This window comes from Hetaerina americana, unplaced genomic scaffold (genome assembly GCF_022747635.1).
Source record: "Hetaerina americana unplaced genomic scaffold, ioHetAmer1.1.p SCAF_6, whole genome shotgun sequence".
Lineage (NCBI taxonomy): Eukaryota > Metazoa > Arthropoda > Insecta > Odonata > Calopterygidae > Hetaerina > Hetaerina americana.
In genome coordinates, this window is record NW_027287205.1 from 20,485,404 (window position 1) to 20,508,755 (window position 23,352).

The 23,352-nt window shown below is 38.6% G+C and overlaps 1 protein-coding gene across 1 annotated transcript in view; it reads left to right on the forward strand.

Moving 5' to 3' along the window:
• The first annotated feature begins 3,433 nt into the window (after positions 1-3,433).
• Positions 3,434-23,352, forward strand: part of LOC139695070 (pyridoxine/pyridoxamine 5'-phosphate oxidase-like) — a 48,646-nt gene continuing 28,727 nt past the window's right edge. Inside the window, exon 1 of the mRNA XM_071593692.1 lies at positions 3,434-3,531. Within this exon, the coding sequence (XP_071449793.1) occupies positions 3,529-3,531 (3 nt within the window). The 5' untranslated portion in view covers positions 3,434-3,528. The remainder of the gene's footprint in view (positions 3,532-23,352) is intronic.

Here is a 23,352-nt window from a genome sequence, read left to right on the forward strand (position 1 = left end):
GAAGTAGTCAGTGACATCTAATCGTACATTGAACCCTGAAGGCAGCCGCCATGATGTGTGACATAGGAGATTCCATTCTACAGGTATACATGTGACATCAACAATAAAGTATCGCATTATTGGCATATACCTGTAGAAAAAAATCCATTTACCAAAAGACACATCATGCCAGTGGAGAAATACTCTTAATCCTTCAACTTATGCTGAGGTTCAGTGTGTTTCGGGTAAGGCTTGAATAGGAAGTACGTAAAGGTGGGAGGCGAGTTGTTCAAACCAGTTAGGTTTGCACATGATCAAGTAAGTAGGTAGTTAGTCACAAAGATAAGGAATTTCATACAAGAACATTTCCGTTTTCAGGCAAGGAATTTTTAAGGACTTTACAGAAACAAAGCGATGGAAATTAGATGCGGATTGACCATGATCAAATCAAATAATGAGATTTTTTTAGAAGTAGGAAATCTAAGTTAAACGTTGAAGTAGAAGGGAGTAAACTAGAGCTTGCGTACCAAGTCAGACCTTTGGACATTATTTGGGAGGGATATGGGCGTATTAGTGGGGGCCTTATGAGAAGATGAGCGTGGGTGGTAGAAGCATTTTCAGGTTGAAGGGAATCAATTACAGGTACTCATATATAAGCTTAAACAATAATAAGTGCCTAAAACCTTTAATTTGCAGCGTGTGGGACACGTCTGGTCTTTGAATCTATGGGATCAGTGCAAATTGGGGGCGTATGAGATATGAGTATGAAGTGTAATAATGAAAGCAATCTCTACAGAGAGAAAGACTAAAAAAAGAAGTTTTAAATTTCCTGGGAAAAGATAGAAAGTTGCTAGATGAAATGCGAAGAAGGCATAAAAAGTGGGGGACGAGTAAATATAGAGAGGTAATTGGATGCAACAATTTCAGAGCGTAAAAATCATTCGCCTTGACTGGGACTCGAACCCAGATCCCTCAATATCCGGTCGAGTGCTTTAGCCACTTAAGCTACCGAGGCGTCCTCTTAAACTCTGAAATTTTGGGGCTTTTAAAGGAACTAGATGTTATGACGAAATACCGTACATACAATGTCACATGTATTCGTAGTCGTGCGCGAGGCGCCACTGTCCACGAGGTTAAAGCCAACTTTAAACACGTATGGTGTTTTCCCTTTGACAAATTCCAAAGAAACTGCGGGAGATGCCGCAACAGTAACTTTTAACGGAGTCATCCGCTAATGTGCATTTCAATGCAACAATTTCAGAGCGTAAAAATCATTCGCCTTGACTGGGACTCGAACCCAGATCCCTCAATATCCGGTCGAGTGCTTTAGCCACTTAAGCTACCGAGGCGTCCTCTTAAACTCTGAAATTTTGGGGCTTTTAAAGGAACTAGATGTTATGACGAAATACCGTACATACAATGTCACATGTATTCGTAGTCGTGCGCGAGGCGCCACTGTCCACGAGGTTAAAGCCAACTTTAAACACGTATGGTGTTTTCCCTTTGACAAATTCCAAAGAAACTGCGGGAGATGCCGCAACAGTAACTTTTAACGGAGTCATCCGCTAATGTGCATTTCAATGCAACAATTTCAGAGCGTAAAAATCATTCGCCTTGACTGGGACTCGAACCCAGATCCCTCAATATCCGGTCGAGTGCTTTAGCCACTTAAGCTACCGAGGAATTTGTCAAAGGGAAAACACCATACGTGTTTAAAGTTGGCTTTAACCTCGTGGACAGTGGCGCCTCGCGCACGACTACGAATACATGTGACATTGTATGTACGGTATTTCGTCATAACATCTAGTTCCTTTAAAAGCCCCAAAATTTCAGAGTTTAAGAGGACGCCTCGGTAGCTTAAGTGGCTAAAGCACTCGACCGGATATTGAGGGATCTGGGTTCGAGTCCCAGTCAAGGCGAATGATTTTTACGCTCTGAAATTGTTGCATTGAAATGCACATTAGCGGATGACTCCGTTAAAAGTTACTGTTGCGGCATCTCCCGCAGTTTCTTTGGAATTTGTCAAAGGGAAAACACCATACGTGTTTAAAGTTGGCTTTAACCTCGTGGACAGTGGCGCCTCGCGCACGACTACGAATACATGTGACATTGTATGTACGGTATTTCGTCATAACATCTAGTTCCTTTAAAAGCCCCAAAATTTCAGAGTTTAAGAGGACGCCTCGGTAGCTTAAGTGGCTAAAGCACTCGACCGGATATTGAGGGATCTGGGTTCGAGTCCCAGTCAAGGCGAATGATTTTTACGCTCTGAAATTGTTGCATTGAAATGCACATTAGCGGATGACTCCGTTAAAAGTTACTGTTGCGGCATCTCCCGCAGTTTCTTTGGAATTTGTCAAAGGTAATTGGATATTAAAAGCCGCGATAGAGGAGTAACATGGGGAAAGGAATTAAACGGGCTGTATATATTGTTTGTATTCTTTTTTCGTCTGTTTTTTGGTTTCTCACATATCGAGATATGTTCTAATTTAGAACTTCTGTAGTCCTGGGCACTTCAGGGAGCAAGGGACCCTAATACACAGAATACGTGTACTAAGCAAATCATCAATTTTATTTAACTAAGTCCGTGTATACCACATAATAGGCACTAACATGTCATACGTGCATAGCGATGTACCTACGTATTAATATATGCGAGAAAAACTCCGGAAGTAACTTGCTGTGTACTTATATATTAGATAAGACTATCAGTGCATTTTACGCATACGGCGACTGCAGATAGCGACGGTTTTATTCTTAAAGATAGGTTCTAAAACTAAGGCTACTTATAATATTCGCGGTGGTTTTTTATTTCAACTATCTAGCTGGTTCAAGATAGATATTATTTTGCGAATGTATTATGATAATTTTGATTCGCATTTTTCGAAGCTACTACGTCTGTCCTGCCGCTTAGAAACTATTGTTCATTTATTCATGCAGATATTTGAGTGAAAAATATGTTGGCATGTAACGCGTTCGAATTCAAAGTTATTCATTACTTGTATACATAGATTGCTGTAGAAATTGATACTTTAGGAAACGTATTTTGGAATGGGAGTCATACATATCACTAAGTTCGATGTATCGTGAAAAAGCTGGAACATAACCTCGAATTAAGTGTTAAAAGTCCATATTCCTATGTCATCCCTCCCTCCCTACTTTCATATTTCGTGTGGAAAAAGATTAATCATGATTTATCTTTGCTTTTGTGTTTTAAGGACTTCGTGAACAAAAGAAGTGCTCCGTTGGTGAAAGGACATTTGAAATGGCGCCGCGAACTTAAGGAATGTAGATGGTTCTGGTTTTGGCCAACAGAGGTCAGAGGTCCTCGGAGCACCCGCCCATGCGCGCAGCGGCCAAATGGAGGAACTTCTCCCAGCATGCTCGTTCAACAGTTACAGGTGATCAAAAATGGTGACACACGTGAGACTGTTCTCATAACATTCAAGGCGGTTTACGAGCAACCCGGCGAATCCTTTAAACTAAGCTGACTAGCTGCTACTGTGCGAGTTTATCGTGGTTGTATTCTTCGAAAAAACCGCTTGAGAAATGGTGAGTGGTCCCATGATCAAAAGGTTGTTTTTAAACTAAATTTTAACTGAACTTTTAATATGTTATTCTCGCTCTGTGTCAGGAATGAAATATTCAAATACACCTTCAGTCTCTTCCTTAATATTTGAATTACTATTCTATTTTAAGAAACATCTTTCGCGAAGGGTCATTAATGGCACGATTGTCCTTAGGAATATTTGTGAGTTAACAATAGAACGTGAAAAAATGTGAGTTTCTGAGAGTTTACGTCGGTGCTAATGCCGCTAACATTGATTTCTACTATTAATGTATCCGATTGCAGCAAAATGTATCGCTTTTTTCCATATCAAAAGCCGTAATATTGAAATTTCATTCACTGATATTTCAAAATAAATTCTTTCAATGATAGTAGTTCCAGTGAAAACTTCTTGGAAATCAAGAACGTACAACAGCCGCGCATACTTCCAATAAATATTTTCTATAATGCCATACTCTATGAAGGTTTTTATCTGTGTGAATAAGTTTAGTGAACTATAATCAATACGTTAACTCCCTTCCCTGAGTTTAATTTTAAAGTGTCATGGGATTATCCGATTATTTATTTTTAACCGAACTAAAATTTTGATAAATTTTGATTCCATCGACAAGTTATAAGGAATATAATCAAAAAATCTGATTAATAACCTACCTCACTCAGTTTTACCTTGATGTTTACGGAAGGTGTTCACCATCCTGTTGTATTTATAAAAACGTTTTCAATTTGATACTTACCGTTAACTTTAAAAGTGTGCGTGCGCACACGTTTATAAATGCATTTATCATTAATATCTCAACTATTAGTTGCTTTTTCCTTCCTTCTAAAATCCGTGCCGGATGTCGACGACGACTAGCATCGTTATCCTTAATCGGTTTCGAGAAATCTAGTTTCGAGAAAGTATGTGGTAACATGTCTTTTTTTTACCCTCCGAAAAGCGCTCGTGTTTATGGAGTTTAACAGGAAATAGCTAATTAACCGCTCAGTTTGGGATGCCAAAATATTTTCTATTCGATCACAATTTTTCTTGAACCAAAGGAATCAGTTAAAACATGCAAACTTTTATCATCTGAAAATCATCAGAGATATCTTGGACATGACTGTCGGTTTATTAAAATATTTTCTATCCGTTTACGGGCTACTTCAAAACAAATAGACTAGTCATGTTACCATCTCAAAATTAGGTCCCAAAAATTATTTGGAATCGGAAATGAATGATTTCTCATTTAAATTTCTCAGATTAAATAGCTCAGTTGATAGAGAGTTGGGCTTATGATAGCAGGATCCAGGACTGGAATCTCGTTATTGCCCAACCAAATCAAAAACCCAAGCGCTGTGGTATTTTGGACACCGGAACTACGCGCAAAACCGACTGATTACTCGTGAAAACTAATTTCCTTCCCTCCCACCCCGTTTCGGTGAATTTCACGTTGAGTTTAGTTGAGGATTAGCTTCACTCCCACCTTTTAGAATCAACCCATTCTTTTGAATGAATAGAGTTCGTTATGAAGGCCGATGAAATAGTAACTAATTGTATGAAAAGTGGGACGTGATGGCCCAGTGGGTAGAACGTTCAACTAATTATCGGAGGGCCCAGAATCTCTTATCGGGAGGTCGACCTGGGGACGTCTTTGGTCATCCTCAGCTTCAACCAAGATGTGTGATTTTTCGGGCAGTAGATCTTCTTAGGAATCTATAGGCGGCACAGAGAAAGGAACTGGCTCCCCATCCTGTCCAGTGAGAATTTCACACGCCGTTGGGCTTAGTACTACGTGATCTCTACCCTCACGTATCAAACCGGTCGACAACTGTGGTTTGGTTTTGGTTCTTAATGAAAATTGATATGGAGCCACATTATCTAATGGATATCTAGCGGTTTCTAAATCCTTCTTTTATTTTATAAACTATTTTTACGGACTAACGTTATTAACAACAGATATTACAAGGAGGTTTTTTTATTATTGCTTTATATATTATTGTTATTGTTTTATATATTTCATTCAAGGATTCAATATGTAGTTGGGAATCGTGTCAATCGTACGTTTATAAAAAAAGCTTACAGCATCCATGGAAATCCAAGGTGCTGTGGGTAATTGTTGTGAAAGGGGTACGACCCCTTCAATTTGTCTGCAGACAGGTATGATTGACGGTTGGACTGTATGAATGATTGACGGTAGTGCCATCTGAAGTCCAGATAAATCGAAAGCTTGGAGGCAGCCGAAGGATAATCGGCGCAATGTCTCAACTGTTAAATGAAATTATAAATTAAAGATAAATTTCAACACAGATCGTAAATTTTCGACTGCGGTATCATTTACGGAATGTATTGTCTTGAAAATGAACCGTTAAAATCTCGGTTGATAATTCAGAATCGTGTCCAAAATTATTGAGTTTCTTTCATTTATGATTATGCTTTTCAAAAAAGTAATGCGGTATGCTATAATCTTTGCTAAGCGGAAGTAAATTTGAAACTAATATGACACTTGGAGATCCCTTCGTTTGCATCGAGTGGTAGGTAGTGAGGCAGATGTTGAAACGTCTTGCTCTAGTAATTTTGTGCCATTATTTCTTGTTTGAAGTGAAAAATGAGCGTCCTGGCCTGCCATGAGATTCTTTTTTGTAATCTCATCGACCGCGATGAATGTATCTTTCCGTTTGATTGATAATCTCCCATACTATCTCCAGGCAACTTTCACATTTCACTCGCCCACCTTCCCCAGCCCTTAAAATTTCTCCATATTATTCTTTTCCTTTCTCTCTTCACCACGTTTGCCTGTTCCAGGGTGAAGTTCGGAAGATGTTTTTCAATAGGAAACAACTAAGAAACATTTTTGGCTAGCTATGGTCTTGTTTTTTTATCGGTCATGTTTACCATATGTTATGATTTTTTACGGTATTGTTAACACCAGAATGATAACAGGGGTGAAAAAACGCCCCTGAGCAGTTGAAATCTGGCGCCAAACGAAAACATTTTTTTCTCATCCGATAAACTTAGAAAAAAATCTTTAAGCCACGCGATTCTACATTTAAAAAACGAAAAAAAATGAACTTCCATAGGACTTTCAGAGTCATAATAGGTGTGAGATACAAAATTTTGTAAAATTGTCACCAGAATACGGCGAAAAAAATAGCGTTGCCGTTCTAGGGCTAAAAATAACTTACCTTTATGATTGTTAGTATATGTTCCTTCTCCTTGCCTTCCTGTGGCACTATTAAGATTTCAACATCAGGGAAAGTGGCAGGATTTTGATTCTGCTATGTCCTCACGCTCTATTGACGTTTTAGATGCGAGACTGAGTTGAAAATTACGCGCTCAATGCATGCGCCTCACGTAATATTCTGAGAGATGGATTTGGATTAAGAGAATTCTCCATTTGAGATACCCTAATCCCGACATTTTCAAACAAATAGGCACGCCTCTTCGAATCTGCAGATCAGAGGTAGTTTCACTTTAAAAATGAATTCGTGTTACAAAATGTTCGGAAGTACAGACGAAAAAGAATTGTAGTTTAAGGCAAAGTTTTGCTCTAAAAATCACATCCACCATCAATCATATCGATAGAAGTAGTGATATCACAGCAGACATTCCCCAACAGTATGGATGATCGCCATAATGTCATGTGTACGATTTCGGTTACAGGATACTGCCAATTCCTTTTGTCCATTCTCGTTTCCTCAATTAATTCTTATTCGAATAATCCACTGGTACTGCACCATCTCCCGATGATATTCTTTTACGGTGCAAAATATATAGGCTCGAATGATACCTTATTACATTACTGTAAACAGTAATGAATACCAGGGTCAAAAACTCTTAAAAACATCTTCTCGAAAAAGATCTTAATTCGAGGCTCTCATAATGTTGTCCTTGCAGTCCAAGTAATAGACCAACTGCAACATCATAGCCGACACCGAGTAATTTATTATGGCAAAATAAATATCAGTAAGCAAAATAACAATTTACAAAAGAAAATTGCTGCTGCTATGCTCTTAATTGTTGATTTTTGTTGAAACATTATCGACATGTGCGGTTTGAATTCATAGCTTAGCTCTCCTTGGGTCTCATTAATCGTCCTCTTTTAGTTCTTATCTTCCATCTTTAGTATTGATTGACAGCGGAAAGATAGTCGTATGTTGACGTACTTAAATACCTACATGAGTTGAGTTTAACCTACAATTGCTCTTTCTCAACTTTGCATTTTATTAGGTGAATTTGCATTCGATTTGATGGACAATGGAAACTACAACCATAATAAGATGCTCTTTCAATTCACGATTACATTTATAAGTTTAAAAATTGAAAATCATTGAGGGGTTTCCTTTGTTCCTAGATTTTAATACCTCATAATGACCGCAGAAAATTCTTTCTTGTTTTGCAGCAAACAGCACCTATTAGCAAATAACGAATTTTCTGTTTGAATTTTCGCAGTTCACACTGCTATGGATATATCTCGCTGAGAGCCTTATCTCACATTTCCAAATTCGCGATAAGCAAAAAAGGCATTAATAGAAGGGTGCTATGAACTTTGAATGCAATTTAGATTTGTTCTTTAGATTTAAATTTTAATTTTCCACTTAAAAAAGTAAGGCCGATATAGCATTGTTAATATTTGAACGCATAAGCCATTGTAACTGCTGATAGGAATTAGGATTGATACACCCACGACGAGCTAACAAGATGTTTACGTTGACCTAGGGCAGTACTTCGCCACTGTTGTCTTCCCTGTTATCAAACTCTCACCCCTGTTGGTGGTCACCTACTCGACTATAATATCATTGTAGCGTTCCACAAAAATCAATATTGTCGATGGAATTGTTACCTCACAAGAATTTTAACCTGTTTCCCTACATCAAGCAAGTCACACGTGACATAACCGTTTTTTCTATACTCAATTTTATCATTTCAACAGTCAGAAACTAATGATTTACTAATATTTATGTGAATGATGCATGTTATTCCACCATCATGATATTAGTAACTAATATTAGTCAAATTTTCAATACGCGGACTGAAATAGCCTCACTTTGTAATTATTTAACAGTTCTGACAAATTGGGTATATCAATCTATTGGGTATGTTAAAAAACTGATAATTTCCAAAATTCCGTTTTTCTTTCATAAATTTTTTTGCTCGATTGATTTTTATTCGAATTAGTGGTTACTCTGACCAGTTTTTTACACTGAAATTATAATTATTACCTATGATTTATCTCACCTAATTTTTTTAACATTAATTCACCTAAAGAGGATGGGACATATCAATAACCGGAATATCCCCTAAACGTCCTGATTCCCTAAGTTCTCTCAGCTAAACCACAAAAATCAACCTACGGTAAAATGTATTGTCTCGTATTATTGGCGTCACCACGTAGCAAAACATTTTGAAGCTCAGCCTTCTAGGACAAGAAGGAAGCTAGGTCAAGTGACCGCAGGGAGTGCCACGCTGCTATCGTCTTCCCCGTTGTCAAATCATACCTTCCGTTGATAGTCTCCTAGTTGACCTAAATATCGCTATAGAGTTCTTCAACAATAGGATTGGTTATAGGATTGACAACTTACAAAAATGGAACTCCGCTTCTCAGTCACCATGTTGAACTCCTCAATCTATACCCTGAACATGTGCAGTCCAGGAAGATGGGCAAGGATTATTAAAAAGGTGCGTCTACCTGCTCTTCCTTAATGCCCGTATCTTCATAGTTGAGTTTTTTCTTCCCCTCTGAAAAACCACCGCCGCCTCGTGGTTACGTTGCCACATTTCATTTCAGGCGTCTTAAATTGCTCCCACCGTTTATGGGAAAATGATTCGAAACGTGTTTGGCCGTCTGCGGAATCCTGTGTTTATAACGCCTGAAGCAGTTGCATGCGTGTGAACAAGACTAAGTTTAGCATTCTTTCACCCATGCTCCAAGGCAATTCTTTTCAAGAGGGATGGAGATATTAATTACATGCTTGACGCTAAATTTTTTACCCGATTAATTTTTATCCGAATAAACGGCATGACTGGCCGGTTTTTCACAATAAAATTAGGAAAATTACCCATTACTTATCTCACCTATGACCTGGTCGTCATTGCTTGAATTAATGCTTAATGCAATTACTTTAACGGTATTTTTGGCGCCATACGCTCAAATTGGAAATGAAATTAGGGTTTTTTTCATGTGGAAAAAATTACATATTAATGGATGTGAAAGGGAATTCTTTGCATTCAATTCGATTCGTGGAAGAAGCGTGGGCGCTCTTTTTTCCCAGTGGTGGTTGTGGGGGGGGAGGGTAGCATACCAGCTTTTCATTCCTAAGCTTTCGTTCACCTCCCCTAGTCTCGGAACGGCAGGTTGAACACGTGACAGAGAAGGTAGACGACCCTCGTACAATCCTCCGCTGCCCCTAACTTGGCGACCTCCAAGGAAATGTGGACTTGAGATTCCAGCACGATGACGGGCGAGCAAATTTCTTATCATCGTAAGACTTTTCAACTACCAAAAGATTTTTCCTCTATAGAATTTTTTTTTTTTAATCTTTTACATACATGGCATACATTTTTCTGGCTGTTTTCTCTCTAACGTAACGCCTTACGCTGCCGAATTCCATCGTTTTTAAAACTCATAGAATTGATATGATCTTGGGTTGAATCCAAATAAATAAATAGAATTGTTAAATAAAATGCATTGCATTTCATTTTCTTGTGAATATTCGAACATCTGGAAATATATTGAATTGCCCTTTGGTCCCATTTTAAAGTATCGACACCGAACTCGGTGCGAATGATAAGGCCTTATCAACTCTACAGTGAATTTATAATATTAAGTTAATGACCTAATGTGACGACCTCTTAAGAGATTCCAACACGATGACGGGCGAACAATTTGCTTATCATCAAAAGGCTTTTCAACTATCAAAAGATTTTTCCTCTTTAGAATTTTTTTAAATCGTATACAACATACATGTTTCATGCAGTTTTCTCGCTCGCGTAACGCCTAACGGTGGCAAATTCCATCGTTTTTAAAACTCATAGACTTGATCTGATTTGGTGTTGAATCCAAATAAATAAAAATAAGTGTTAAATAAATCTTATAATATGTGCATAGCTTTAATAATGCGAGGGGGGAGGGAAAGGACGAGGTTCTCAGGCAAGCGAAATTCGGCGAATTCCGCATTAATTTACTTGTAATACTTGTAATAACTGTATCTTATCAAGTTACCCAATATATACATTTAAAATATAGAGATAAGTGCATATTTATTAGTTTGGTGCATGATTTCATGACAAAGAACATCGTATGTTTTTAAATTATTCTGTTCACTCATATTTTCACATGTTTTTCCAGATTACGACTGTGATTTATCCATTCCTCATTTTTATGCTTGTTAAGAGTTCTTTTGATATCTAAACATTACGGAAAATAACCTACAAGCGTGTCGTCATGTTTGGCGGGTGTGTAACCATGTATTAATACCTTCAGTAAAAATATAACTGTCTACATTCATGCAACTGGATAATCATAGGTCGTTCGCCAAACCTTTGCAAAAGGAGTCACCGCTTCACTACGTACGCCCGCTAAGTAAAAAAAAGCAACAAAAACGAAAAAGCGCCGATAAAGACTAATTTTTGGATAAATATTGAATTGATACTAAGCTTAACCTATAAATGTGTAACATTTAGCCGGAAAAGTACCTTTGTTTCCGGGTCATTGCAATTCAATATTATACCTCTTCATTTTGGGCCGAGTTTTTTTATTTTTTTAAGGCCGAGGGGATCACTTGTCTCTGTAATGCTAATATCTAATTGTTTGTTGAACCATTTTTCGAATCACTCTTTTTCAAAGGTGGAAAGAGGTTTGGCAGTAAATAGTTCGAGATGCTACAAGTTTGAGCGAATTTCAACGTAAGCAGCTGTTGTGACATTGCGTCTCTTGTGTCATTACGTAAAAATCCACTTGTATTACGCTAGGAGGGATGGTGAAAATTAGATTAGAGAAATAAAATATCGTATCGACCGGTTAAAAATATCATTTTTACCCAAGAGCGATAGAGGATCAGAACACACGAAATCGAAGTCACCCATGAAATAAATTTTTGACTTAGGTAGTCAAAATGTTGAAACTAGACACTGCAGCGGACGTAAAACTGTTTGGCAGGCTAATTTCCCTTCCTTGAGTTTCGTAGAATTTCAGGGAGTCACTAGCCTCTTATGTAGGAATACATCATATCGAAAATGCAGTCCCGTGAAGAATCACTACCTCCCGCGCACTCTACATGTACACTTACTTAGCGGTTACCCTAAGGGTGGATGTAGATATTTATTTAACAACTGAGCAGCGCACGAAAATGCAAGTCATTTAAGAGCGTCGGCGACCGAAAACGAGGGAAAAGATTTTTCTTTAGACTTGTCTTATTTAAGGTCCACATGAAGCAAGGACATCTGAAATTGAGGACTTTGACCTCCTCCAGCCGAAAAAAAAATATCACTGGCGGGAAGATGGAAGAAGGCAATGATGCATTTACAGCCGGTCCAGAGGCGGTCGGCAGACCCAGACCCGGCGGGCACAGAGTTGAGTCACGATGATCGTCTTTGGCCGGTTGGGCAAGCGTTTGTCAATGGCGACGGCGGGATCGGACAGGGGGAAGTGATGAGAAGGGGCGGGGTCACAAAACCGGCTTGGTCCCTAACCCTGCGGGAATGAATGGAGTCTGAGGAAGAGGGAAGCTCGGGGAGAGATCCGAGGGCAGCTCGGGAGAAAGCCACGGCATCTGAATACCATTCGTTTTTAAAAGGAACTATAGGTGGCAGCAGTGTCGAAAAAAATACAGATGCTATGTCCAGACTCGTTAGGCAACATGCATGCATTTAGGTGCCTAATGATTAGGCAGCTTGAGTTTGGACACCTTACGCAGTAGTACTGCCACATACGTATGTAGCTAAGAATAATGAATAAATAGATGATATCCGAATGTAAAAATTTTTATATTTAAGATAGCTTCTGCGAACATTTCTTTGTAGTTTCAAAACCGTACCTCTGGAGCTTTGCTAGAGGAAACAATGATAATTACCCTTGATAGAGTCAATCATATCAGTCGAAATATTGAAGTCAGACGAAAGGTAGTTAACCCAGCGTCTGCTCCTCAGTTAGGAAGCTGCAAAGGCGTATGACCCTGGTGGGTGGGCAGTGATGGTGGCATATTAAAAACAATATTGAGGACGACAACAGGTGACCATCTCAATTAATTATCACGAGAATACGAGTATGTGGTGGGCACAAGAGCTGAAATGAGTCCTGGCAACTATGGGACTTGTCTCACTGGCCCGCGTGTTGTACCCGACTGCCGGAGAGGCAAGGCTACAGTGGTTGATCCCAAAGAAATCCTAGCAAAGGGAAATCGACGTCAGCAGTACAGAAGATACAATAGTCCTAAACCAATTAGAATAAGATTTTGAATGCTGGGACAATGTTGAGGACATTCAAATTAGAGAACATAAAGCGTGAAATTGAGAAAGGAAATATAGATGTTTTAGGGCTATGAGAGGTGAGATGGAAGGATAGTTGTGAATAATGGAGCAAGAGTTATAGAATAATACGCAACGGAGGGGAAGATATTCAGCGAGGGATTGGAATGATAATAAACAAAAAGGCACGAAGAAGAAGTAGAGTAGGCGAATGAGAGTATCATCAGCAGAAGCAAAAGCTGAACTAACGGAATTGATCATAGTTCATTAGAATGTTATCAATATAGAGAGAGGAAGAAGTCGACAAGGTATACATCTGCAAAATACCCTGCAACCCACCGGGAAGGTGGGTGGAAAGGGGTGGATCGACATCAAGCATGCATAGCACACTAAGTCACGAAGCACGCATGAGACACAACTACAAAAAAAATCCGATATGCAACGGAAATTGAAACCACTTATCGGACTCATAAAAAATTAACATGGCAATATTACCATTTGTAGCAAAATCAAACAAAAAGAGTGAAATGTTTATTTTTTAAATAGAGCCTCGAATTCGTCAAACATATGTACGCATGCATACGCATACCTAGACATACAAACAGACTGATTAATACATACATACACTATAATACACATTTATACCTACTGGTATGCATATATATAGGTTATGCGATTTATATATATATATATATATATATATATATATATACACACACACTCGTATGTATATATATATATATATAAATCGCATAACCTTTGTTATAGGCGGGGAATTCGTAAAATCAGTTAGGTTTGCTGATGACCAAGCTTTAGTTTGTCAGTCAGCCAAGGGGTTCCAAGCATTGCTGAGTGAATTGGAAATTCAGTGCGACAGATATGGGAATAAGAATCAATATCAATAAAAACAAAGGTTATGCGATTTTCTAGGAAGAAATAGGCTAAGCTAAACATTTAAATTGAAGGGCAGCAACTAGAGCAGGCAGAACAGTTTACGTTTCTCGGAAGTGTTTTGGACCAGCACGGTCAAAGTAGTTGGGACGTAAGGAGAGGAATTGCGCAAAAACAAAGGTTATGCGATTTTCTAGGAAGAAATAGGCTAAGCTAAACATTTAAATTGAAGGGCAGCAACTAGAGCAGGCAGAACAGTTTACGTTTCTCGGAAGTGTTTTGGACCAGCACGGTCAAAGTAGTTGGGACGTAAGGAGAGGAATTGCGCTAGGCAAAGAGGCTTTCACAAGGAGGGAGTTGATGACAGGGACGTTGAGTAAGGATGTTAAGAAAAGACTCGTAAAAACTTTGATATGGAGCGTAGCTATGTACGGCGCGGAAACGTGGTCATTGAAGCAGGAGGATAGACGTAGACTGGAGGCTTTTGAAATATGGGTGTGGAGAAGAATGGAGAAGGTGGAATGGGCCGAGAAGAAAAGAAATGAGGAAGTACTTGTTATGGTGGGTGGAGAGAGGGTTTTGGTGGGAGTAATTCTATGGAGAAAGGAAAAAAGTATGAGGGGCGTATTGACCGGCAGTGGGATGTTGAAGACTGTAATTGAGGGGAGAATGTTAGCCAAACGAGAAAAGGGAAGGAACAGGGTAGGGATGTTGGACGGGATGAAGGGAGGAAGGAAGGACTCGGAGATGAAGAGGGACCTGATGTAGACTAGGTTGCTGGATTGTGTTTTGTTAGGAGTCACAGAATATTTATTTGGTAGTTGTGTCCATCCAAAAACCTACCTTGGCCGGTAGATAACCTAATAAAATTATACGTGTGTGTATATATATATATATATATATATATATATATATATATATATATATATATATATATATATATATATATATATATGTAACAGTGGTTCCATTTATTTCATAGTTAATGTAAGTAGCAGCTGTTACTGTCTCTAATTTCTCTCGGGAAAAAACAAATCTTAAACCTATCCGTTCTACAGTCCCTCTCTCTCTCTATTTTCTTGAATGAATGATCATTTCTTTCATAATATTTTTGTTTTTTTTTTAATTTGATGAAAGTCTTCGGAAAACTGATTGATCACAAATTTATTTATGAGATTCAATCTAAAAATTAATCTCCGTTTTTTGAGCGGTTCCCACCCCAAATCCTTTAGCAATTTTTTCACTTTGCTCTCTTTCTATAGTGTATAATATGAATAAAAGCGTGCCTATGACGCTTCCCTTTGGGACACCCGAAGTTATCCCAACAGTATTACTAACCGTACCATCAAGAGCGACTATTTAAGAATTCTCTGACCCACTATGTCACTTTATCGTCCATCCCAAATCTTTTTAACTTTTTAATTGCATTTATTTACAATCGGAGATGAAAGGTTGCTCACGGATATAGAAGGAGCGAGAGATATTGATCTACGTTGCCAACAGTTATCAACTATAGGTATGCGAGGAACTTGCATTTACCGTGAAAAACTTATACTTATCTTTCTCCACAAGGAATTCAATATCCCAAAGGGCAGAAAAGGTGACGCTTCAATACCCATAATGTCGCCGAAAATGGTGAGATAAAACACGAAAGTTGTGTGTTTTATCAATGCTGCGCTAATTTGTCTAATACGCTTTCGAATGCCTATTAAAGAGTTGATGGAAGACGGGATTCTGGCCAAGAAGCTGAGTGAGAGGAAGCCTGGAAAAGAAAAACCGGCGACATATGCTACCATATTGTACGTCGCCAGTACGGCTGAAAAGATAAGTGAGCTCCTACGGAAACATAATGAAAACAACGAGGTTCTCCGCAGCAAGAAAAATCATCGACATCATCTCTAAGCTGAAGGACCGAATCGAATGACTTTTCTCTCGCATTAGACCAAATCTTTGGGAATCTAAGTTCAATGAATCTCCTAACATTTTACTCTTGATAACAGATTTAATTTTTTAATAACTTAGTACGGTCACCATTAGAAAAATCGCAAAGGACATTTTTAATTTCAGCGTGGCAAACCCTTTTCCGCCTTGATTTCCGAAATTCAGCATTTTTACCAAGTAGGTTCTTCTTTTATTTTGTTTTTCAGTTTGCTAGGCTATTGAATTTTCAATTACTGAAATGGTGATACCGAGGAAGTATTTCCATATTGTCCCAACATTGCATTCGCGGCTTAGTTCTTTGAATATCGGAAATCGCTCAGCCACTTCATTGACTACACGAAGAACGCAAATAAGGATTCAAACAAAAAAGGGTGAACTAAAATGCAATGAATTCACCAATTATCTGGTAGCATTCCACTCATGCAGGACGAAAAATTGAAAAATACATAAGCTGAATACCTTTATCTACACGACAATTTACCACCCGGACCAAGGGTGCGTGGCGGGGTAATTTAGGACACAAGCCGTTAAGTAAGTTGAGGGAGACTGTAACTTACATGTTTTTAACTCTTACGCCAGTGCCAAACCATTTCAGCCTAAGTGCTTCCCCTTGAGTTGTCATGGCGAATAATTCGTAGGAAAAACAATTACTTGAATCTATCTGTTCAATAGTCTACCTCTCTTAATTTGTGATAATTGCCTGTCCTGCTTATGTGATTGGTGGGCCTGAATTATATATTCTCTGTCAGTTGCAAAAACCATCCTATCGATATCTTGGCATTTGGTTTTAATCTTGCTCTGAGTGTTCGCATAGCTAAGGGTTCCATCCATCTTCTCGTAGTAAATGTGTGTGTGACGCTTTTTTTTCTTCCGTGGGAATTTTTCGCGAATTCGGCAGTCCTCTGAACCTTGTTCAATTCTGTAGTCAGTGTTTGCCGATATGAATCCCATGCACTCATTGCATACTCTAATTGGGCTCTTACCATAGAAAAATAGTACGTTTCCTTCACTTTTTCAACGCTACATTTCCCAACTATATGTTTCCAACTTCTCTAGGTAATCTCCGCATTTAGTATGGCATGTATGTATGTGCTTTCCTCATGTAAGATCAGATGCGCTGGTGCCACCCAAGTATTTTACGTAGCCTGCAAAGTTCATCAACGAACATCTTCGAGTTTGTAAGTGTGTAAAGTCTGCTCGTGTTTCAATTATTTTTGAAAAAGTGCGAAATTGTACATTTTTTTAGAATTGCATTTCCAAACCCCACCCTGCACAGTAGTTTTTAATGTTGTTTAAGACAAGGATTAGTATTTGACGATCTGCGTCGTTCGCTACTTCCCTTTGGATCACAGCGTCGTGGGTCAACAGTCTTAAAACAATCATAACTGTGATTACGAGGCAAAAGTACTCCATATACGAAGAAAAGATGGTAACTTTGACATTTTGCAAGGTTGGGAACCCAGGAGTTTAACTATGACATTAAAAGGAATTATTATAACGCCACACTATTTGAGGACGTTAAAATACAAAAATAACAAAAGAGAGATAAACTCCAGTTCATATAAATGTACACATTCTCTGCTCTTTCCTTTAGAAATCAGGAATCATAAGGGTAGTGAATAATAGTATATCAATGTTTATATTTTACTGTTTCAGGCTTCATTTCGTGGATGTATTTAATATCCATACTAAAAAGGCTTGTACTTTTCCACAGATTTTTATTATAAAATAATCTGTGGAAAATCTATTATAAAAACCTTCGAAAAATCTATGGATAAAAATCTGTGGAAAAGCACAGGTCTTTTTAGTATGGATAAATCAATGTTATTACAAGCGGAAATGTATTAAACGCTGCGTAGGCATCTAGTCATTTGTACGTAGGGCAATGTGCTTGTGTGTATTAGTTGCTTGTATATGTGTTTGCATTTGTTTGAGTTAAAATAGTTTTTACATGACTCTATGCTTCTGTGCGGGTGTGCATTAGCATGTTTTCTTTGGCTTTTTTGCATTTTGTTGCATTCTTTTTTACGGATGGTGTCTTAACACCCCCCGCCACACATCCTTGTGGCGGTTGGGAGGATATTGCGTTGATGTAGATGTAGGAAACTGGACGTGTCGGATCAAATGAAAATAATCCGACGGTAGAATCAGATCCCTCTATTAAACGAACACGTTGTTCGGACACCAGTTCCCCCCTCCTTTCCTTCGGATTCCTCCAGCGACTCACACCACCCTTCCCCCCCATCTCGTTCGCCGGGGCATTTCAGGCCGCAAGACCCACCCGAGTCCTCTCAACGGAGAACCACCCCACGGTAGTCAAACCATCATCAAGAACGAAGCCCGCGACGTAATTCCTTCTAGACGGTCTTAGAAGGTTGCATTGGAAATTTCCCTTCACAATATACGTAACTCTGCCTTCTGTTGCACTGTCTTCGTTAATCTCCCTCCACAACTCTCCCTGAACTCACAATCCACTGCCGCACTCTCCCAATCACTAGCGAGGCCACCAATGTCCGCCATCCTAAGATCCTCCCCCCTCTCCCTCTTCCCCATACCCATCCCCTCCTAAACTACCTCCGAAGGTTATATATTAACGCGGACTTGCGTTTAGCAATTATCACATTTTCATGAACTCTTTGCGCTACGCATGTTGATAAACATCAAGCAGAATCGAAATATACGAGGGTCATCCGGAAAGTAGTACCCGTTCGTGAAATAAAGACACAAAAGTAAATATTAACAAACATAAAAAATTTTATTTGAAAGAGGATACTTTAAACTACTTCTCAACATAATCTCCAAGCAAATTAAGGCATTTGTCATAACGTGTGACAAGTTTCTGTATTCCTGCTGCATAGTCCTTCGCCGCCAGCTCATTGAGATACGCGAGGGACCCATCTTGCACAAATTTTTGCATAATGCAGATGGTGTTTAACAATTTCATGAACAATTGTTCGAGAAACATTGGGAAAATGCTCACAGATGTCATCAATTGTGACGCGCCGATCGTTCCTCACGAATTCGTCAACTGAGCTCACCAGTTGGTCTGTAATGACAGACGGTCTCTCCGAACGCTCATCGTCGTGTGTGTTCCCCCTCCCCATGTTGAAGTTGCGACACCACCGCCGAACAGACGACTCGTCCATTACATTGTCTCCATACACCTCCTTTAATTGGCGATGAATATCACATGGGCGAACGTTTCTTGCATTGAGGAATTTAATCACTGCCCTCACTTCACAACTGGCGGCGTTCTCAATTTTTTTAAACATTGTAAACAATCACAGAAACAACACAGGCAATGCTAGCGTCACGCAACTTGGCTCAGAGAAGGCAGACAAGCCACTGAAGCTATCTGACCTCGTCCAGCGGCTACTCGCGTCGTCAGCAGTTCATGCGGCACGAACGGGTACTACTTTCCGGATGACCCTCGTATGTAAACACAATCCGGTCGTCTGCCCACATTAATCAGCGCGGTCTTTCCAAGACCTACCATCAGTCAAACAAGTTTTGCTAAGAATAAATGTAACAATGTGTTAGGGCAGCCCTAAACTTACTGTAATCGGTAATTGACATAATATGAATGTGGATGGGATACCAAGACGCGTGGTAATGAAATAATGTGAGGTGAAAACTTAGCATCTGCGATAGTCCATTAAAATATTGGATCTCCATTTTTTTTAATCAGCCAACCCAGGGAAAAGAGGTGTATAGAGAAATGTTAATATCAAAAGAATGGATACAAATGTTTTTACATCCTGACTTCAGGAGGGATAGTTCGAATCAAATTGAAATACTGCAGTCCTCAAACGGGATCGTCCCTTTTGCAGATGGGACGTTAATAATGATATGTGAAGTAATATGGGGATTGTCATTCATTCTTAATAAATTTTCGTTGTTGAATTTGTGTAAAAGATCAACGGGATTTGTTTACAAATTAGCTGGAGTTGACCTAGAAATAGTTGATACGATAAAATACTTTGGTGTTGCATTCACTAAAGACTTAACTTGGGGGACTCTGATACTAAAAGTCTGCGGACAAGCATATAAAAATTGGGATTTATTAGACGCATTGTAGGCAGAAGTGACTCGAAGGTCAAGTAAAGTTGTTACCACGCTCTTGTGAAGCCTCATTTAGTAAATGCATGTAGCGTATGAGATCCGAGTGAAAAAGGCCACATTCGGGAAATTGAGAAGGTTCAACGTCGGGCAGCCCGTTTCGTTAAAAACTCCAAACGATACAACGAGAAGCGTCACTGCAATGCTAATGGAGTTTGGTTGGGAATCATTAGAAGAAAGACTATTCAATGCTTGGTTGAACTTGCTAAATAAATTCAGATCCGTATGTTTCAGCACCGAGGTCTCGCAAGTTATTCGCACAACAATATACATTGGTCGCTTGGATCATGTATATAAAATTCGGGAAATAGAGCCAGAACTAGTAGACTCAAGGATTCCTTCTTCCCTCGAACAATACGGGATAGCAACTGTAGGGCTATAGATAGCAAAAATTCCACTCGCCACCCTAAGCGTCTAGGGAATAATTGCTCCCACTAACCTCGTGGGTGTTGTTGTCTAAACCCATCCCACATGACCGCATTATAATGCCATTACATAATTCTGTGCTCTTTATAGCATTTCTTGCTCTGCTTCGTCTGTTTAAAAGTTTCCCCTTCCATTCCTTGTCTTTTTCCGTGGGGGGGGGGGGCTCCCGCTACCTGCAGCGCTAGGTCACATTCCCTTCCTGAGTCCTTGTGGAGGAAAACGTTTTATGTTGCAGGTAGTGGAATTTCGCCTTCCTACTTTTCAAATTCTAGCTTGCACGTTATCGGATAAATTTCTTACTGCAACCCAAGGCGCAATTATTTGTTATATTACAGTATATGTATTTGCAAGCGTGTAAAATGAAAGGATTTTTGCATTGATGTATACGGCACTGTGGGTATGGTTTTGCATGTATGTGTTGATTTTGCTAGTGGTTTTGTTCCCTTTTACGGGTGGTGACCTAACACCCCCCGCCAGACGCCCTTGCGGGGTATTATGTAGATGTAGATGAGTAAAAATTGCGATGTTGGATAGGAGAATGACAGTCTTTATTCGGGTGTAATTGAGTAAATAAGTTCTCTCTTTTCCATTTAAGTATATATCATAGGATTGAAATATCATCATTATGAAATCAAATCTAAAATTGAATCAGTGCTTATATACATAAACAGTCAGCATTAAAAATTGATCACATTTATTTATTAACTATTCCAATTGGCATTAATGCCATATTGTCGATGAAAATATTGGGGCATCATTGAGGGATCTTAAAGCATAGGTTATTCGAGAATTCAAACGGGTGGGATTCCAACTAACGTACTACTATGGAAGCAGAGCGCAAAGGATAGGGCTCTGAGTAGACGGCGATTACACGTGTATTTGAACACATTTGAGGTTACATAGGCATTTTTCGGTTTCGTATATAAGTTTCGTTTGGAAGTTTACTTTATATGTAATCTTTTTTCTGCTTCAATCAATAGTTTTGGGGGATTTATATACTTTTTTGTGCCGTTAATGTTAGATTTCGTTTCCTTTTAAAAGTTAAGGAATATCAGTTGGCAATACATTCAAGTTCAGGCTGTGTTTCATGTTGATAATCACAATTAGGTAGTCTAATGTTTAAGGCAGGATTGAGATGGACATGGACTGAACAATGAGATTAGAAAGTCAAATAAAATTGCAATGAGAAAAATTTGAAAATTGGCAAATAAGGTACCGAAAATACTCGTACATGAAATAAATTTGATATTTGGCACGGGGAATGATGAAAACTTGGGGGGGGGACCTACGGAATCCGTTAATGAAATCCCTGAGAAAAATAAACCCCGGATAACAACTAGACAGAAAGGAGTGACACCAAAAGGCAAAACCTATAAATACGTTGGTTGTTTAATAATTCCTTAGAAATTCAAGAGTGGTATCGGAAAAGGTTTGCTTTGGGTTAAGTCTCATCTCTTACAAGATTGATGTTCAGGTTTGAGCTACATCCATCAAATTGTTTCATTTTCACAGTCGGTGAAAGCGACAAATTTTTGTTTATTTAGAAAAATGAAAAAAATCGTTTCTTTCATTTTTTAAACTCTTCTATGTAAAAGGTTTAAACAACAAAAGAGATGAAAGCTGAATAAGATGAAGTGCATGGCAGCTCTGTTCTTGTGCTTGCGACTGTTTACAATGGGGTGAATGGGTTTGAACATGGCCATACATTCACAATTATGAACATTGTTCAGGACGTCCAGTGGAAGTTATTTCCTTGGAAATGATTGACGAAGTACGTGATAGGGTTTTGAGTTATCAACGAATCAAAGTTCGCGAAATACAGGTGGTAACCTATACATGAGGCCACAGGCATACCAAAAGGTAATGTTTTCAACTTTGGACGAAAAATTTGGGGTGCAAAATATCGGCAATATAGTTGTCACGTATGCTCTCAGTTGAGAATAGAAGTAATCGTGTGGTCGACTAGGAAGCAATGTTTGGCGCTTTTCCGTCGCAATCCTGAAGAGTTTCTGCGTTGATGCATAACTGTCGACGAAACATGGATACGTACATTACTAAAATCCAGAAACAAAGTAACAGTCGAAACCGTGGGGATTTCTCAGGGTGACCCGACTCCGAAGAAGGCGAAGAGGGTGAAATCGGCCGACATTTTTGGAACGTACGCGGAATCTTTTACATTTATAGCTTGAAAAAGGGACAATGAACGGGCGCGCAGTTGGTAAATGTTTAATATATATATATATATATATATATATATATATATATATATATATATATATATATATATATATATATATATATGTGTGTGTGTGTGTGTGTGTGTGTATGTATATATATATATATATGTATGTGTGTGTGTGTATTTATATATTTATTTAATATTGGGACGGCACAATAGAACTCAAATAAAATAGTAGCACTTAAAAGGCGAAGAGTCTTTACTTTAAGAAGGCCTCGGAGAAGGCCAAATACTTAAACAATTTACCTTGTGAGTGTCCTTTTAAGTGTTACTATTTTATTTGTGTTCTATTGTGCCGTCCCAATATTATACTGCTCGTGTGAGTGTTTCCGTATAATCGATATATAAAGTCAGGTGTCACACCAGTCCCAAATAATCACACAGGAAAAAATCAGTCATTAAGGAAAAGTATACTTAAAGGGAACTTCAAAACACAAATCTCTGTCACAAATAAAGAAAATCCCCATCTCATCAACATCAATCAATCAGCAAGAAAAAGAAAGATTAGTTTAAAAAAATGAAGCTGTTGCATATAATTTTACACCACACACAAATCAAATTATTAGATGTGAGTGCCATTTTTTTTTGTTTTTAGCTATATTTTTGCTGACCAACTCCATCTTGCTCCTTTTGATTGATTTGTTATTCACATAATATTTATTCGTGAAACTTTTGTGCCCAATGTCCATATATCTACATCCATGTAAATGAATATATATATATATATATATATATATATATATATATATA